Source organism: Carassius gibelio, chromosome A13, assembly GCF_023724105.1.
Source record: "Carassius gibelio isolate Cgi1373 ecotype wild population from Czech Republic chromosome A13, carGib1.2-hapl.c, whole genome shotgun sequence".
Classification (NCBI taxonomy): Eukaryota; Metazoa; Chordata; class Actinopteri; order Cypriniformes; family Cyprinidae; genus Carassius; species Carassius gibelio.
In genome coordinates, this window is record NC_068383.1 from 18,267,310 (window position 1) to 18,286,458 (window position 19,149).

The window sequence follows — 19,149 nt, forward strand, 5'->3', positions numbered from 1 at the left end:
CACAGATCTGTTCCACTTTATATATATTAATTGAAATTGCTGGAACAAAATATTTTAAAATAGTAAACATTAACGTTCCACATTTTGTTAAAACCACAGCTGCCAATTATTTTGGAGCCCTACACCCTTCTAACTCTTTCTTACTGTGGAGGCCACAGGAATGATCACTTCTGAAGGGAGCCCACCCAAAGTCTCTTGTTAACACGTACTGTATAGTATTGAGGTGTTATGCCTACATTTTTTTTTGGCACTTCTACTGTTCTTCATTTAAGTTAGTCAGAACTAATTCAGCACAAACAGTATCCCTTACTGGACATTTTTTAGATGTCAAACAAGATCTTAGCTCCTGCATGTACTGCATGAACCATTTTAACTAGCGAAGACCTTCTTAACATGACATTTCTAAGAGACTTGGGTACTGTATATGTATCTGAAACACACACAGTACATAAGCACACACTCACTACTTCCAATGACTCCCTTATAATACTTGCAGAGGACAGGAAACAAAGCACTCATGTTGGTAAGTTTAGAGAAACAGTTTAGAAGATGATGCTGACAGTATATATTTTATGTACATAACGGGGTATTTTGGTTTTTGGAATCCTGTATTTATTGCTGAAATGGAGTCCGTTTGACAACACGTCCTTCTTTGTCAATGGCAAAATTGTAGTTTTTCGGGTTGTCAAGAGCCTCTTCAATCCGCTGATCTAGATTGTCCAGTGTGATGAAGTCCTTCGCCTCTTCCTGAAACACAGATGAATGCAAGGGTGAGAGAGGGGTTAAATCATGAAACCTATAATAACATGAACAATGCATGTCCTCCTTTTCAATAAATCAATCAAATAAAAATGCTGCAACACGAAACATGACATCACTACTCATACATAATTTCAATCGGAGCATAATATTCTGCAAAAGCACTCACCTGTAGTCGAAGAATCTGTCTTTCTTTTTCTTTAATGTAGTTCTCCAGCTCTTGCTGTCGTAAGACGTCTGCTTCTCTCTTCTTCAGTTCTGTGGCCTCAGCCTCTTTCTGCATGCGTTGCTCTCTGGAAGACCAGACCATTGACATTAAAATCAAAGAGTAACAAAATACAAGCGTATCTGACTGCATCCCTCATCACCATAAATCACATCATCACAAGCTAAGACAAAACAGGCATTTAGGGAATGTCATCAGAGCCCCTGCCCCAGAAACGTTACCTGCCATTCACAATCTTCTCCTCCTCATGGGACAATACTGTGAATTCAGACATAACTAATCTGTTCACATATTGTCTTTCGCCTGCTATTTAAGATGCAACCAGAACCTTCTCACTAAATAACCCTCACGTATCTCACATCTGAACCACTCACCGTATTTGACGCATTCGGAGGTTTTCAGCATCATTCAAGGCCATCAGGGACCGATGCTCTTCTGCCTCTCTTTTAGTCCTCTCCTCTGCCACAGAACCAACCTCCTCTTCATATTTCTTCCTCAACATCTGCTCCTTGAACTCAAGGCTACATGCATAAAATGTTAAAGTAGGTCAGCTGAGATCATGTCAGTCTCAAACTCAAATGGTTGAAGTTACAACTGTGTTTACTCCTTTAATGTCATGCAGTCTCACCGCAGGGCTCTTAATATCAGATTGTACTCCGTGTAACGCTCCTTCAGCACAACCATTTCTACTGGATCCACGGGAGGGGGGGGTCTTTATCCGTCCCAATTTTGACTTCGCTTTGGGGTCTGTGCGAGATTTTCTCCCCCTGACAGTCTCGAGCAGAAGAGCAGCGCGAGGAGAGAGAAGACGGACTACAGGAGCATGACTCCTTGATAAAGCCCACAACATTCTGAAGATTAAATCTAACTTTAGTAACGTTACTGATTAACAATAAGCGTCTGCACTGAACATACTGTCAAATCCTAAAGCACTGAGGTGGTATAGTATTATTATATAGTAACATGATATTTCAGCATGGCAACATAACATTGGGCATCTTCACCTAAGCTGCCATAATCTGCCATACTTTTGAACTTTATCCACGGAAGCTGTTTCTTTTACTCGCCCCTCAGTCGAGACTGAGATAAGCTCGACCCGCTCGCTGCTGCCGCGCGCTGCACAGAAGCAGAACTGAGTATGGATATTTTATTTTAAATGATTTTTGCTCCTTAATGCTTCCATTAACCGGTTTAGCCTGCATCAGAGGAATAATTATTTGGAAAAAATAACTAAAAAGGGGATTAGAGGAGGTATAAACGTGGTAATAAGGTACGCAGGTAGGCCTAGTCATAAATTGTTGGATATAAATACCAAATAAACAACAGTTTGGTAATGGATTCCTTTTGATTATGCGATTATCCGGTCGTGCGAAAACCCAATATGATTGTTGTCACTGTGGAAGAAGCCGCAAATTATATTATAAATATGACATAAAAGTCATATTTAAGATACAAAATTATAATTATTAAAAGCAAGTAGTGACAATGAAAAGTCGACAACTTTGGTAACATCGCAATAAAAACAATTATGACGATTCCGAATTATGGCAAAACTGACAATTAACTCATGGGGGAAAAAATAGATAAAACAACAACACTGTCATAATTATGACTTGTATTTCACAATTTACACTTCTTTTTTTATAAGATTTGCCAAATAATGACTTTTTCTTATGTGGCTGAAATGGGCTTGCCTAATTTATAATTAAGACTTTAGTCTCAAAGGGAAAACAATTTGCAATTTGTTATTATATATATATATATATATATATATATATATTTTTTTTTTTTTTTTTTTCAGAAATCAAACAAAACCAAACTTATGTTCAGTAAATGGGTCGGGTTGAATCGTTAATCTCTCGGACTGATTCATGAGGATTTTCTTCACTAAAAAGAACCAACTCAAAAGAGTCAACTGTTCAAGAATCAGGCAGAATCATGTTCTTGATAACTAAAAGAGGCAGGTTTGAATAATTCTTCATTCATCATAAACCGGTTTATCCATTTATTCCAGCTTAATGTGAAATGGTCCCAAACACATTTTAACGAGCAAGTTTTGAATATCTGAACCTCACTGCATGTCTTGCACACAGGCTCACAGTCGAACACAGACCAGAGACGTGCTCCAGAAGAGGTACTGTTGCTTTATTCAGCATGTATTTAGGTGCAAACATACAGCACCATTAAGTTCAGAGACTGTCATGATAAACAGACTCGGCTACTTGTTCATTTCTAAATTACTGATAACTGACTTACATTGTAACTTAGATGACACAACAAAAGCAGATGAAAGCATGATAGTTGTTATTTTAACCGAGTCTAAAAACTCGTTCTAAAGCTTTTATTCCTACTCATACTTTTCAGTCATGCTTTTATCAAATCAAACACTGTAAATGCTAAAGCAAAATAATCAACATATCGTCATAATATCCTTAACCGAACAAACATAAGAGAGACATAGCAAAATATATATATATATAGAACTACAACATTTACTAAAATTATCACATTCTAACATAATTAACATAGCTAAAACTTAACTGTTGCACTAACGACATATAATCTAAAGAGCCAGGGATGATGGACAGTGTCCTGTTGGCTGATTCTTGGTCTAATGTCAAATGAACAAACTGGATTTAGTCCATTCCTTGCACCTTAAGGGAGTTGATTCTGAACAACGATTCACCTCAACAAACAATTGGTTAAAAGTTTGCATATAGGGGATCATTGGTTAATCAGATTCTCAATGGGTGCTGGGAATGAAACAAAAAATTACAATTTAGTAAAAACTATTATTTGCAGAACAATACAGTGTATAGAGTTCTTTAAATTGAACCATGTAAGGTCCTTCATGAGAATCTGCCAACATGACACTGAGCTCTGGCTGAGTGAGTGATGCTCTTAGCGATGTCTCCAAGGTGGCCATTTGTCCATTTTTGAGTGTAAAGAAGAAGGGGGACCTCTTTATGTGTACCTCTTGTGTGACACAAGGGCTCATCTAACTTTAAAGTGAGTATGTGCTTGTGGTTTCGTTTCATGGTTAGATGGTAGAATTGGGGTGTAAATAACTAAAGAACTAGGAGTGGAAGTAAATGTGAAGGTTATGGATATGGATTTTGCAAAGAGAGTCTTTAATGGTGGGTCAAGGTTAGTAAGGTTTTATGTGCCTCTCAGTGTTTGGGAAGGTGATGTGTTGGTTAGTATTTTAGGATCTTAATGTGGGTCTGACTCAACAATATTCAAAGTATGAATATGATGAATGTGAGTTACTAGGATTTTGTGTTTTTAAGGGTTTAGGCAAGGGCTGGTAGGGTGGAATATGTTAATCGAATTTCTTCTCCCTCCAGCAGTTTCCTGTAAAGACAAAAAAATATTTTTTTTTTAATGCAAAATAATTTATTTAGGTTAAATTGATTGAAGAAACAGCAAGTGTCATAATTTCAAGCATATTACCTGTAAGCTGCAATCTCAACATCCAAAGCCATCTTCACGTTGAGCAGATCTTGATACTCCCGCAAATAGCGAGACATTTCCTCTTTTGCATCGCCAATGTCCCTCTCTAGATCACATATCCTCTCCTAGAAGTTGTTCAAAGAACATTTCAAAGCATGAATTAATGCTGATATGCTTATCTGACAGAAGCATTCCTACATGCAGTACTGTTTTGTGCCAGAGATGTAGAGCAGAACTTCATTATAAAGTGATATCTTTCCCTTAGAGTCAGTCTCATCTCTCCTACTCAGTTTGTCAGTCATGACACAGCACTGATGGAATGAGTCAGCATCAGTAACATATCTGAAACTTTGCTATCACTTGGACCTTACAATGCTAAAAGCACAGCAGAAATATTCCATCAAAGTGGGCGCACTGACTTGGCATGAAAAACAAATTTATAGTCTGTTCCTAAGCCTTTGTGCTTCCCTTTTGTTATTTCATGAGGGAAATGTGTTGATGTACCTTTAGGGGCACCCTATTACTGGGGCAGATGTAAATTTGTACCTTATTGCACATAAAAGATTCATAGCTGTACCTTAAATATTACTACTCTTAGGGTAAATATGCACCTGTTAGGAGTAGATAAGGTTAAAAATTGTGCTTTTATATGTACTGTAACAGTGACAGGTTGTTGTACCCATGAATGTAAGATTTTCGGGTATTTTATCTGAGTGTATTATACCCATCAACACAAATAAAGATTGTTCCAGTTATGTTCCATTTCATTCATCTTTAGAATGTTTTAGCAGTCAATAGCATACTGACATCACTTCTAAGAATGTATTTACAAAGACATTTGTGTGGTCGTATTGCACACATGGTGCAATTATACTTTGATGGATTGGTGCTGGTGATCTATACCTGGTACTTGGTGACATCAGTGTTCTGCGTTTCCTCCAGCTCCCCTAGTTGTGCATTCAGTGAATCGATAGCATTCCTCAGAGCCTCAACTTCAGCTGAACGGGACTGCAGCAGCCGTCGATACTCAGCGGTCTCTTCACGTACCAAGCGCACAGCCTCCTCCTGCTTATCCGTCAGCTCCACTACGCTCGCCACTTTCCCTCTGAACCAGGCTTCGGCGGTCTGCATGTTGTGTCCAGCCAGGCTCTCATACTGCACTCGGATCTCTCTCAGAGCGGCTGACAGGTCTGGTCTACTTGTGTCCAGCTTCACACTAAGGTTGGCAACCTGTAGCTGGACCCTCAGCCCCTCCTGCTCCTCCACAAACACTTGCTTCAAGAAGGCCAACTCCTGCACCAGGGAGACTACACTGGCCTCGGCATCACAGCTGCTCAAAGCGGCCTGACCTGCCTCCTCCCGCAACCTCTGCACCTCTGCCTCTGCCTGGCTATGCCGACGTGCCTCTTCCTCCCAGCGCTCGTGCAGCTGTGCATGTGCCCCCCGCAATTTCTCCCTCTGCAACTCCATCTGTGCTTTATTCTGGGCCTCTTGATGCAGCTGCTCCCTGAGGCCCCGTACCTCCTGCAGGTAGAGCTGCTGCACACGGGACGGCTGACTCTGTCTGCGCCGCAGGGCCTCCAGTTGTAGGATCAGCACCCGGTTTTGTTGCTCAAGGTGTCGCACCTTCTCAATGTAGGATGCAAAGCGGTTGTTCAGACCCACCAGCTGCTCTCCTTCTTTTGCCCGCAGCTCCAGCAGCTCTGCATTCACTATGCTCGCCTGGCTCAGGTCAGTCTGCTCCCAGCGATGCAGCGGCTCCAAATGCAACGGCCACTTGGAGGATGATAGGAGCCCCCGGGAGAGCCGGTAGGTAGTTCTGCTGGAGGGGGAATCGTCCCATCGCCGGGAGAAGGAGGAGGAGATGAATGGGTCAAAGCTCATGATGCAAGATTTTTTTGTTGTTTTGTTTTTGTTTGGTTTTCAAATGATGTTAATGTTTTGTTGGTTGGAGATGTTTTCCTCTTTAAGTCCCCCTTGTTCTGCACACCATTAGTGGAGATGAACCGGCACTGCACCAGTTCAGAAATGCTGCAAAGCAGTGTGCTTTATACAGGACACACATACACACTCTATCCACACACACAGAGATCCTCAGCCAATCAACAGCTTAGCAGTGTCATGATGCTGCCGATTGGTTTTGTGTTTCTTTTTTAGCTGGAGTAGCATTTCAGGAGGTAGGGCAGATTGATGCATCTTTATTATAAGGACACTTTTCATGTCTCTAGACATGTTTTAATGTAATTCAAATGTGATTCTGTGTCTGAAACATATTTTAAGGAATCTATGCAGTCAGCTTATTACTATGGGAAAAAACATGAACAATAAAGTTAACAATATGAAGATAGAAAATGAGAAAACAAGATTGAGCAGTGTTTTCATTACATACAATTCATTAGCCAAAGATACAACAAATTTTACAATGCATACTTTTTCAATTTAATTAAACACAGTCAGCATAGGTAGGGTAACATTAGCTCATTATACATGGTCCGACTTTATTCTTTACAATATTTAAACCTCTAGATCTGGCTCTCCTAGGAATGGTGCTTCCTCTGGCTGAAATCTTTGGATCTCGGAAAGTTGATTCTCTGAAAAGTCTGATTCACCACTGTCTCTTTGCTGTAATGTTAAACATTCTTATTTCAGGATTTATAGAACAAAGGTTTAGAGAAATATACGATTATACCCACTGATGAATTTTTAACTAGATTTGGCATTAGATCCTAAATTTATGAGGGTAACCCATATTACAGCAATGCAATAAAATGTTTTAAAACATGTTACATTTATTTTGCTGAACAACAACTAAGTTGTAAACCAAACAACAAAAACTTGTGACTATTTTTTACCATCAAACATTCAGCCTCTAAAACAAAGTTACCTGTGGTGTGCATTGTGCCGCAAAGTCCCTCAGCGCATACACCTCTTTCTTTACACTGAAAAACAATCCATTAACACTTTTTAAAACAAAATTAATACAAAACACCCTCAGCTGTAAATGTAAATTTACATTAGTGGTTCGTTATACTGCCAAATAGTAATCCTTTAGTTAAAAAGTAAACTTACTCTCTGAAGGCAACTGCCCCTGTAATTCATGAGTAAAGACAATGACAGTGAGCAGCATCATTATCAGTAACAGCTCTTATACACGAGTGTCAAAACCAATGAAACTCACAGTATGCATGGATCTGTAAAACCAGCCACACACCAGGCATAATGCTTTCAAACGCCAGCACTATTACACGCAGATCATCCACTGTTCTCTCCCCTTTGTCTGGCAAACAGAAGATGGAAGAGAATTTAGTGACCTCTCCAACGGAACCATATTCTGGAATATATTGTGGAAAAAAAAATTATTTAGGTGTTGATACTTACATACTTGCAATATTACCTCTGTAGCAAGAGAAACAGAGTTGACCACTGGCAGACCTGCCACTCCATACATGAACAAAGTAGTGTAGATTACATCTGCAAAAGAGAAAAAGAATGGGTTTTAAGATATGGTAGGATTAAAGAGGATCAGCATAATTAAACCCTAAAGATTGAATTAAAATGATCATAAATACTGTTGGCACAAAGTAAACAAAAAATCTAACTGTTTCCTTGACTTTCAGTGTATTTTATTACCAGGAACTTTTCTGGGGAATCGTGTGGGTGAAATTGCGGTCAAGATATGCAGCATAACTGCGACAAAGATCCATCCAAAGCGCTCTGTGATGAATGACACATTATTATAGTCAGGTTAATACTGCTGGAAACCTATGCTATACCATAAAAACTAACAAAACTAATGATATGTATGGCATAGCATAGAAACCACAAAAATGATAATAACACTTAGGTAAAGCAATTTCTGCTTTTAGATTGAATAGGGACACAGAGTTTGCTGACACTTGATACCAGCTTACCATTAGTATACTCCAGAATCTTGGTGAGATAATATATAATAAATGCACTATGCCCGATGAGCGTAACAACCATAACATTTACCCAAACTAAATCTGGGACAGAGAGAGAAAAAAAGACAGATAATCATTAACACATAAAGAATGCTAATTCCCAATCAACTTTAAGTTTTGAGTATTTGTGAATTGGTCTGTAAATGAATTCTCTTTTTGCCCTAAAAGCATTTTTCCCCAACTTTCTGGTAAAAAAAATGTTAATTATTCAATTTATATGGACTCACCAGTACATAACAATGATTTTCAATGTACAATGAAACTTAATATACTTACAACATCTCCATATAAGTGCATAAAGTTGATATTTGCCAAGTTTTGAACAAAGGTACTGGCGAATTGCAGGAATTGGAAGAACTATTAATGATATGGCTGCAGAAGTTCCCCCAAAGGCATATGTCATTGTGATCATGGCTGAAAATTGAAACAAAGTTGAATGACTATGAGTAAATAAATGTTATAAGTGACTGATCCTGGATAAATTATATATACAATTCCTACTTACATTCATCAACACTTGATGATCTATAGAAGAGAAGCCGCATTTGCAGAAAGTTGCTCGACTGCATGGAAACGTGTCCTAACGACTCTGCATGACAACAATCAGCTGATTTAAACACATATGACCATTACACATCAGAACAGCCTAGTGGTTAAAGATATGAAAGGTTTAGGTTCAAACCCTGCATGAGATGATCTAAACTTTTCTGGTAATTGTCATATATACAGGCCACACAAGGGACTGAGTGTGCAACATCTGAATTAATTGCCCAAAGTCTTGGCCTGACAAGAAGGATTTTCTAAAGCATACAACTGCAGTGAAAGACAATTTGATATACCTAGAATAAATCGCACTGACAAATGTATATCAAAGAACTGTGCAAAGCAAACGTTGTTCAAGGCTCGAAAAATTGCAGGCATGGTTGACAGCAGAATAATCCCAAAACTGAGAAGAACTACTTCAGTCCACTTAGATGTATTCCAGAGATCATGAAGAACAGCTACAAAACACAACAGATTACACAGTTATTCAGGTATCCAGATATAAGTACATATATTCTTAGCTCAGGCCCAGATGGATATTGTTTAAGGGAGAAGTATCTGCAGAAGTATTATTAAAAGTATAAAATATTAAATATACAAACTACTGTAAGACTCAAAGGCCAAGCTTCCTTGCCTGAGCAAAATGCTGTGGAAATCAGAAGATATGCGATGGGAATAGCTAAATATTCAATCATTCTGTGGATGAAACCTGGAAAATTAACTGAAACGAAAAGGAACAAGATAATGATTAGAAATCAATGTCCATAATCATTCATGAAAAAACCTTTCCAACATGAATTCTTAATGTATATTTCTTTGAAATGAAAACCAAATTCAAATTGAAAGCAATTATTCAGAGATTCTATATTTATAGGTTTAACACAATGTCATAAAGTGCTATATAATACATAATTACAGTATAATGAGGATATTAAATTTATTATGGCATTTACAATACAATGTACATTCCAATCAATGTTTTTCTTTGAGATATACATACCAGAAACAGCAGTATCCCAATTGAAATATGGGGCCATAAGAAACAACAAAATGATCCGGCTCAGATTAACTGCCGCACACATCGTTACCTCAACTACAGACCCTGAACAAAGCAGTAAAAAACAACTAAAAGTCATCAACAGAGAGAAATAAATGGTTAAATATAATCTAACAATACATGCAGAAGGATTCTTACCTTCAATAATTCCCCACAGAACAAATGCAATAGACAAACAGATGTTGGGACAGACAACCTGCAAATAATTGATGTACATTGGTTTTGGGCCAGTATCTGCAGAGGAACATAAAAACCGTGTACAATCTTTTAGTTTACAGTTATTCAGCAAATAGATATCTACACATCAACCCTAATTCAGTAAAAGAATAACAGAACAACCATTTAACATCTTGTTAACTTACAATTGTTATACAATAATAAAAAAGCTATTAATTCTTGGCCTACCTTTTTTGCTTATATAGATTGTGACTGGAATACTTAATACAAAAGTCAACAAGAGGGAAATAAAGCAAAGTATCAGTGTAATGATGTGCAGAGGAGACATCCCTACATGAAAGACACAAAAGGATTTTACTGACATTGTAAAGTCAATCCACATTTTCTCTTATTTTAGGTGAAGCTTTAGTCATTTTGTTGTGCTTTCAGCTCTATTTTGAATTCAGTTTTGGTAATTGTTTTTATTTATTTGACTTATTTCAGTCAGTTGTACTTATTTCAGTAAAATTTTTATCTGTATTTCAATTATTAAAAACTATTGTACTAGTTTAAATAAACAATAGCAACACTGTTGTGCTGCTTCAAATTTATTTTGGAAACAATTATTTGAAATAGAAATAACTGAAATGTATTTACTGTGTCAGTTTGAAACATTTAATGTATTCAATTGAATTCTTTAAAAACATTATTTTACTGACCAAAGCTTTTAAACAGTAGTGTCTGCTTCAGACGACTTACCCAACCGCCGAATTTCCACAGTTGCAGAGCTCACTGAATTCTCTGTGTGGACTTCACACATGTATTCTCCCTTGTCAGCAGTCTGGACATTTTTTAGTCTCATTGAGAAGTTACCTTTGAGAATTTCTTGTTTGAAGAACTCTGCTCTGTCTCTGTAACGCTTGTGAGATGAGTCTGAAAATACCGTTCCATTTTGGAAAAGCAACACAGGGATGATGTCTGGCTTTTTGTCCACCTTCTTCCATGAGACCTCGTCAATGCCCTGAGGAGGAATATGCGAGTCCACCATGCAGTTTAGAACAACATCCTCACCAACATTTGCAAATACAGTTGGATCTTCTGCTGTCACAACTACACGCTCTGTTATAAACACAAGAGAAATTATCATTTTATTGTAAATAATCAAATAAAAATTAGTTTTGTTATTATTCTTAAATGAGATGTACTCACCCACATGCTGAATTATAACAGAGATCTCTCCAACATTCTGGTAAGAGGAAACTACACATCTGTAAATACCAGTGTCTGCAACTGTTACATTTTCCAACAGGATTGAGAAGTTTCCTTTAACGATCTGCTCAGAAGCAAAATGTGCTCTGTCCCTGTAAGACTGGTGCTGAGCCTCAGGTCTGTCCCGTCCATCCTGAAACAAGTGCACTAATGCCTCCTCATTTGTCCTCTTCCATTGGACCTCCAGCTCATCCAGGGGTAATGGGGTTTCCACAGAGCAGGGCAGTATGATGGAACCCCCCAGCTGTGCAACCAGAGGCTGAGCAGGTCCTTGAACCAACAGCCCTAAAAAAAGAGAGGAAAGAAGAAACCCCAGTCATTTAGATGGGATTGTTAAAGCAAGTGCACAAGTCAAAAACACCATGTAAACAAGTATGAAACAAAGTATTTGACCCTCACCTTCAGATGTAAGAAGAGCTGCTACAGATATCAAGAACGTAAATATGCTCATGTTTCAGGTGCACGTATCTATAGAGAATGATGAAAATCTCTGAATCAAAGAGATAAATAAACACAGCTCTAGAATAAATGGACTAAATCATACATCATACAATGGCAAAGAACAGTTGGGTGTGAGTGTAAGTTCTTTCTACTTTCATTTTATTTGAGTGCAGTTGTGCAACATGCACTTTATTGACCTCATACAGCAATAACTGTACAGCAATAACTGTTCTGTCTCAGCCTCCTCAGGAAAACCCCTTGAAAACTAAAATGGATTACCTATTATATATATATAGATATATGAATGTTTCACATTGTACCTTAAAGTTACTGTCAGTTATCAATGGTAGCCATTTCTAAAGACTCCCGGTGCTGTTTATTTACATCAAGAATAAACTCATGAAGCCATGTTTAACAGCTGCCCAAAAGCTATGATTTAAAGTTTTAAAATACTAGTATTTTTCTTACACACACACACACAAATACACACGTCTTTTCATTTCATAAGACACTGATTCATCCACTCGGGTTGTAATGGATTACCTTGTGGGGTTTTGAAGGCTAATCTTTGGATGACTGTCCACTTCTTGTATTACGGACCGTACGGACCAGACTCCACGAATCGGCACCCATGCGATTCAGGGATTAAATGTTATATTTAACCACCATAGAGTTAAGGTTTATCGTTTTCAAGTGTTTTGTTTCGCCAATTTACCCATTCAAACAAAAGATCGTAGTTTTCTACCGCTGCCCCACTCATTCGACGCAAGCACACGCAGAGGAGTGAGAGACTGAGACTAATTCCACTTTCACTCTCTTCGACCTTAAACATACACACACAGTTATATTAAAATACCCGTTTTGGAAAGTATTCTGGTAAAAATAGTCGGTAATGTCATAAGTGAACCGAAACAGCTGAGAAAGAAAGCGACGTATGTCAGTATATATGATACATGTATTTGGTCTTAAAGAAACAGCAGCCTGTCTACTATATTTAACGTAATGCGGTGAAAAACACTATAATTATAAGTAACTTTATGTTGAATTCATCCTTGCATGTAATTTGTGAAATTGTTCTTGCTTTATAACTGATTTTAGTTAATTTTGGTATTCATCCATGCTTGTAATTTGTGTAATTGCGTTTGTTTTATCACTGACTTTATTGGTTCAGCTAGTAGTTTTTTTGCTCTGTGGTATGAAAACAAAATTAAAGTAAGCTTACAGTAATAAATGAAAATCCTTAATATAGTCCGAATCGTGAGTTTTTTTTAATTTTTTTATCCGTTGCACCACTAGCATATATGCATGCATGTATATATTATACACAAATACACACACATACATGGAGCAGGTACAGGTGAGGGTTTAAGAGGAACTCTGAAAGCAAAATGCTGACCACCCATTTAATATAAAGAAGCAAGTTAATTGGCTGCTTAGGCTTTGCAACATGAACCAAACATGTTCCAATTCATTTAATGCTAAGAATATCATCAGTTTATGTTAAGGATCCATCAGCCAGGGCCATCTAGTGTTTCATGACAGAACTTGGTATATAAATATATATTTCTTATACATCTACTCACATGCCTGAAAGGCATTTCAAAGATGCCCACCGAGTGATTTTTTTTCCATTGAACAAACATAACAGCAAATACAGTTTCATCTACAAAAACAACAATATAATTATAACCGTAGACAAAGAGCAAGTACAGTAAAAAGCAAGTAAAACAAACAGACAAAAGTAAATCAAATAAAGTAATAGAAAAAATAACCTTACATCTAGTGAAGATGAGTCCCGATCTCAGGGTTCTGAATCTGACCATTTTTTGGAGGACGAGTGGCCTCGTCTTCAGTCTTCCCTTCGAGGTTCAAGAAGACGCGCCGCGGCCACCGGGGGAGAGGAACAACTTCGACCGCCATCACTACGACCGATATCGAGGAAGAGATATCCTCGGTGATCAACCTTTCTGACAAGCCTTTATCTCATGCACAACGGACTGTATTGTCCAAGGGTATGCCTTTTTCACCTACTCATACCGCTTGCTTATTCAATACTAGAGTGGACTTGTTCCGATTCTATCGTAGCTTACATTTAAAGTTGTTCTATCACAAGTCAGGACATAACTTTGACAATGGGACTACGGAATTTTATCCTGTGATTCTACACCTGAACAGTCGATGGCTGCTGACAATATTGCTAGTACGGAGACACAGTCTTTATTTAGACCTAAATCCCTATTTACACCTATGGGATCTAATCCTTCTCTAAATGCCTTTTGTAAAAAAGTTGATTTTGATGTGCAAAAATTTTTTGATACCAGATCTAAACCAATACAGAAATCCAATTTGTCTATTACAGAATTCAATGCTCTTAAAAGAACTCACGAATATGAATGATATCATTATCCGCCCGGCAGATAAAGGAGGGGCGGTAGTGGTTTTATCCAAAGAGATGTATATCCAAGAGGCAACCAGACAATTAGATACCAAGCATTATGAAAGAATTCGTACTAATCCCTTGTCTGAGTTAACTAATGCTTTTCATAACATTTTAACTCATGCCAATGACTCTAATTGGATTACTGAAAGTGAAATGAGATATATGACTGTTGAATACCCTGCTTTGGCTACATTTTATTTATTACCTAAAGTACATAAACCTCCTTTTGATAATCCTCCTGGGCGACCCATTATTTCGGGTAATGGTACACTTACTGAACCAGCATCTAAATTTGTTAATTTTTTTCATCAAACCCTTTGTTAAGACTCTCCCCTCTTTTATTGAGGATATTGTTGATATCCTAAACAGTCTGTCTAAGTTGGGTAATGTGGGTTCTCAATACTTAATTACTATGGATGTGGAATCGCTATATACCAATATTGATCATGAGGAGGGTCTGCATGCTTTAAGACACTTTATATCTGAGAGAACTGATACAAAACCTCCATCTCATTTTATTGTACAACTTACTGAATTCATTATTCACAACAATGTATTTACATTTACTGATAAATTGTACAGACAAAAAATTGGAGTACCCATGGGTTGCTGTTTTTCACCTAATTATGCTTGTCTTTATTTGGGATTATGGGAAAAATTACATTTACTCAATCCGATTAATCCTTTTCTTTATTGTATTACCTGGTATGGTCGTTATATAGATGATTTACTCTTTATTTTCAATGGAACTGAGACTCAGGTATTGGAATTTCACCAATACCTTAACTCTATTAATAGTAATATCAAATTATCTATTGAATATTCTAAACACAAAATTGACTTCTTAGATTTGACCATCTCAATTGATGTAGATGGTATGTTACACACTATGATCTTTAGGAAAAAGACCTCTAAAAATACCATTCTTAGAGCTGATTCGTTTCATCCTCCACATCTTATTGAGAACATACCATTTGGCCAATTCCAACGTTTACGCCGTATTTGTGATGATAATGCTGATTTTGAGAGACAGGCGGACAATATGTCAGAACGGTTCATAAAAAGAGCTTACAAATCAGACACTGTTGCTCGTGCACGTTCTAGAGCCCAATTATTAAAACGTTCCGACACCCTTGCTAAGAAGGTACACAAAACAGACACTCAATCTCGCCCTTTTTTTGTCACACAATATAGTATGGAGGTAGACATATCAAACGTATCATTTTAGATAACTGGGCCATTATCAAGTCTGATCCTGTACTTCAACAGATTTTTCCGCAACCTCCTTTGGTGTCCTATCGTAGAGCTCCGACACTTCGTGATAAATTGGTTCATAGTTATCTTCCTCCTGAGAAAAAAGAAAATTGGCTCAAGAGACCCATTGGTTTATATCGATGTATGAATTGTCCTCATTGCAGTAACATTATCCCATCAAAAAACTTTGTGGATTTTAAATCCAATAAAATATACAAAATCAGAGATTTTATTAACTGTAACACCACCTTCATTATATATTGTTTATCGTGCCCATGTCAGAATGTATTTTATGTAGGCAGAACCAAGAGACGTTTGCGTGATCGATTAGCTGAACATAAGTATGCCATTCGTACCAATAATCCAGACTCCCATATGGCCACACATTTTTTACATAAACATAACAAAAATGATTCTCTACAAAAAATTGAGGTTTTAGAACATGTTAGACCATTAAATAGAGGTGGTGATAGGATTCGCAAACTGAGCCAACGTGAGTCATTTTGGATCCATCGTTTGGATGCACTTAATTACCCAGGGTTGAATGAGGATATAGTTCAAATGCTTTTTATGATATAGTCTGGGGTATACATTCAATTTGTATTTACTACATTTATCATTGCTTTGTTTTGTGTTACTTTAATATTATTAGATGTATGTATTTGTATTTTTTGTTCTTTTTGCATTGTCCTTTTTTGTCTTTTACTTTTTAGTTTCCTGATCTCATACATCTGATTACCCGTATGTTGATTCTGAACTTAATTAGTCCACTAATTGCTTATTGAGGATGGGAGTGGTTTGTAGTATTTATATGTGTAAGCATACTTAATGTGATTATCACTTTGCCCTGTGGAAGACCAGTGCGGTCGAAACATGTCGGCATTTTATTTTTGATATTGGCCATACCACAATAAAGGCTTCTTAACGTTTACCTTCTCCACCTGAATTATTTTTGAGTGCCTGGGACCTGTGTTTTTTTCCATTGTGTTTTTTTTTTTTTCAAAAAAATAATACATTTAAAAAATATAGTAACATAATTTAAAATAAATTCAAGAGAGATAGAAATGCCTCGAGTCCCTTTTTGTTTTATGAAAAAAAAGCATAAACATTATACTTTGTGCACAATGTAAATGACTTTAAAGCTTTGGCATTGTTGGAAGAAGAGATAGTACCCAAATAATATTTCAGGTAATTGCAAAAAATAATAAAGAGGTTTGACAGACAAAAGTTACACTTCTGTACAAATAACCTGGCTAAAAAAATAGATTTTCAAGAAAATACTTGTCTTTTAGATTTTTGTCAGAGTTATAAAAGCCAAATAAGACATCCTTAAACCCCAAAGAAAAATTTACTAATAAAGAAACACGTACAAATAGACAAAATTTCTTCCAAAAAGTATAGCTACATGAACACAATCCCAAAAAAGGTGAGGTACAGGCTCGTCTTAAACTCCACAGAAGCAGGTCCAACTCAGGAAACATTTTTTTGATAAAAAGATTGACTGGGTAAAATCAATGTAACAACTTGAATAATACCTCTTCAACGTTACTAGTGATTAAATATTTGTTCGATAGAGACCACACTTTCTTCAATGGAATAATTACTCCATTATGATATTATAGAAGGGACAGTAATAATATAATTCTGAAAAAGTTGTCTAATCTTTCTATTCATAAGAGAGGGACTAGATAAAAAAAAAATACAGATCTTCCCTATTGCTGTCTCGGAAGGATGTATCCAAGAGGTAGAAGAGAGTAAAGAATCACCTGAGTTTTTCAAAAGTGCAATAGCTCCACTGGGGATGGCATTCATCACTATGGAAAAGTCTCGTGGGGAGGCAGGAATACAATATTTAGTTAAGAATTCAGAATAAGAAAACAAATGACAGTTTGAACTTACAAAGTTGAGAAACCAAAATAATATTATCAATAAACCAATGTGAAAAGAAGAGTGTTTTATTTATCGGATATCATGGTTATTCCAAATAAAATACCTGTGGGGGCTAAAATTATGTATGCAAATCATGTGCCAAGCCAAAAACACCTGCTTATGGAAATTTGATGGGCAATTTAGAGATATTATAATTACATACTAACAGAAAAGGGAAACCACCAACTTTAGAAAAAATATAATTGGGAATAGCATTCCATAAGGAATCAGAATCGTGCAAGCAATTGATCTTAAACATATTGTTTGAAGAAGCAAAATCAAGAAAGTTAAAACCACCATGTTCAAAGCTATTCATGACGACAGATTTTTTTCTGTAATGTCTTTTTTGTTTCCATAAAAAAATTTTCCATAAAAAACCTCTACAGAAAATGTTTTATCCACATGCAAAGAAAGAGCAGGGTAGGTCAATCTAGAAATATCCTCCCCTTTACGTGGAGAGCCCTTGCTCATAAAGACAAGTCTCTTTGGAGCCAGGAAGTAATTTTTTTCTTAGCTTAAGTAATTACTGGATCAAAGTTACATTTTCCTCTCGCATTGACATCTTAACAAATTGTAACACCCAAATAATTCACTTGAGACTTAACAGGAATATTGTGAAGAAATGGAGCAGAACAATACTTTGAGGGAAGTTCACATTTATCTAAATTCAAAGGTCAGAAGCTTTTGAAAACATTTTAATAAGATCAAGAGCGATAAGGATCTGCAAATAATTTTTTAAAAAGAGTGCCGTATCACCAGCTAACTGAGTTACAATAATGTGTTTATCTGCTATATTAACCCTTAGTAATTGACTGTTCAACAGGGAAGTAGTAAGGAGCTGAGCGGCCATCAAGAACAAATAAGGCAATACCGGGCAACCCTGGCGGACCCCTCTAAACACATTAAACCTAGGAGAAGTTTAGCAAAATAAATCACCAAAATCGAATTTATACAGGGATTGCAAAATAAATTAATGTTCAAGGGAATCATAGGCTTTATAAAAAAAAAAGTAAAAAAAAAAGTTCATTATAGTCCAACAAATCTAAAACGAGGCGTATATTGTTAGCAATATGCCTCTTTGGGATGAAACCTGATCGAGTCTAGTCTATTATTGTACCTTTCTTTAATTGATCATGCTAAAGCAAAGAAGAATTAAACTTCCAATAATAGGCTCTAGGTTTTGAAGAGATAACTGAAGATACAGGGGATTGAATAACAGTTGCTTTATGATCAGTCATGGGTGAAGGGAGAATGCTAACAGAAACATTAAAGTCCCTATCAGATTGTGAAACAAGCCAGTCTATTCGGGACTGTCTAGAACTATTTTTGTTACTCCAAGTATAGGACTTAGTATTCAGAATATTTTAAAATAGGAAAAGAACACTGCTTTGGTTTTCTTTTGAAAAATACCTTTATGTAATTTAAAAATAACACTGAATGGTAAAGAAATCATCCATTATTACAGCATAAAGACTAAAACCAGAGTTTTGTAAACTACATAATTGTAAATGGCAAATTCATGAATGCCAAAAATGTTTTTTTTTTATTATTATTTTTTTATAAATCATATAAGGCTGTAAAGTATGTAAGAGGTCTGCTGTATTTAACATAATGTGTATGGCTTTTATTATTTTAGTTCTATTTTGAGAACATTTGATTT

General features: G+C 36.6%; 3 protein-coding genes across 5 annotated transcripts; all 3 read right to left on the reverse strand.

The window, feature by feature from the left end:
* Positions 1 to 550: 550 nt before the first annotated feature.
* Positions 551 to 2,041, reverse strand: LOC128026381 (28S ribosomal protein S26, mitochondrial-like). The gene is made up of 4 exons (XM_052613455.1): positions 1,614 to 2,041; positions 1,360 to 1,506; positions 929 to 1,052; positions 551 to 747 (listed from the first exon to the last, which is right to left on the reverse strand). The coding sequence occupies exons 1-4, from the start codon at positions 1,667 to 1,669 to the stop codon at positions 613 to 615; spliced, it is 462 nt and encodes a 153-aa protein (XP_052469415.1). The 5' UTR covers positions 1,670 to 2,041; the 3' UTR covers positions 551 to 612.
* A 1,068-nt stretch (positions 2,042 to 3,109) lies between these two features.
* Positions 3,110 to 6,464, reverse strand: LOC128026383 (neurofilament light polypeptide). Its single transcript, XM_052613458.1, has 3 exons — positions 5,342 to 6,464; positions 4,439 to 4,563; positions 3,110 to 4,339 (listed from the first exon to the last, which is right to left on the reverse strand). Exons 1-3 carry the CDS (start codon positions 6,320 to 6,322, stop codon positions 4,279 to 4,281), a joined length of 1,167 nt encoding a protein of 388 aa, XP_052469418.1. The 5' UTR covers positions 6,323 to 6,464; the 3' UTR covers positions 3,110 to 4,278.
* Positions 6,465 to 6,617: 153 nt separating this feature from the next.
* Positions 6,618 to 12,822, reverse strand: LOC128026382 (uncharacterized). Of its 3 annotated transcripts, XM_052613456.1 has the most exons (18): positions 12,410 to 12,822; positions 11,825 to 11,893; positions 11,366 to 11,710; positions 10,916 to 11,275; positions 10,406 to 10,507; positions 10,139 to 10,234; positions 9,944 to 10,045; positions 9,578 to 9,664; positions 9,240 to 9,401; positions 8,906 to 8,989; positions 8,677 to 8,814; positions 8,350 to 8,442; positions 8,069 to 8,152; positions 7,817 to 7,909; positions 7,617 to 7,715; positions 7,508 to 7,526; positions 7,323 to 7,377; positions 6,618 to 7,060 (listed from the first exon to the last, which is right to left on the reverse strand). In XM_052613456.1, the coding sequence occupies exons 2-18, from the start codon at positions 11,874 to 11,876 to the stop codon at positions 6,953 to 6,955; spliced, it is 2,079 nt and encodes a 692-aa protein (XP_052469416.1). In that variant the 5' UTR covers positions 11,877 to 11,893; positions 12,410 to 12,822; the 3' UTR covers positions 6,618 to 6,952. The 3 variants fall into 3 exon arrangements, 2 of the variants coding, with proteins under 2 accessions (XP_052469416.1, XP_052469417.1); XM_052613457.1 differs by lacking the exon at positions 10,916 to 11,275; XR_008186414.1 differs by lacking the exon at positions 6,618 to 7,060 and having other exon boundaries at positions 7,821 to 7,909.
* Positions 12,823 to 19,149: the final 6,327 nt, after the last annotated feature.

Excerpts from the sequence above, each read along its gene's own strand:
- LOC128026382 (XM_052613456.1), bottom strand. The coding sequence starts at position 11,876 with ATGAGCATATTTACGTTCTTGATATCTGTAGCAGCTCTTCTTACATCT. Across the intron at positions 10,508-10,915 it reads TGTGGAAATTCGGCGGTTGG|GGATGTCTCCTCTGCACATC; the intron begins GTAAGTCGTCTG and ends TCTTTCATGTAG. Across the intron at positions 7,910-8,068 it reads ATTCCCCAGAAAAGTTCCTG|ATGTAATCTACACTACTTTG; the intron begins GTAATAAAATAC and ends TCTCTTTTGCAG.
- LOC128026381 (XM_052613455.1), bottom strand. The coding sequence starts at position 1,669 with ATGGTTGTGCTGAAGGAGCGTTACACGGAGTACAATCTGATATTAAGA. Across the intron at positions 1,507-1,613 it reads CTGATATTAAGAGCCCTGCG|CCTTGAGTTCAAGGAGCAGA; the intron begins GTGAGACTGCAT and ends TTATGCATGTAG. Across the intron at positions 748-928 it reads GACAGATTCTTCGACTACAG|GAAGAGGCGAAGGACTTCAT; the intron begins GTGAGTGCTTTT and ends TCTGTGTTTCAG.
- LOC128026383 (XM_052613458.1), bottom strand. The coding sequence starts at position 6,322 with ATGAGCTTTGACCCATTCATCTCCTCCTCCTTCTCCCGGCGATGGGAC. Across the intron at positions 4,564-5,341 it reads CTGATGTCACCAAGTACCAG|GAGAGGATATGTGATCTAGA; the intron begins GTATAGATCACC and ends AACAACTTCTAG. Across the intron at positions 4,340-4,438 it reads GTTGAGATTGCAGCTTACAG|GAAACTGCTGGAGGGAGAAG; the intron begins GTAATATGCTTG and ends TTGTCTTTACAG.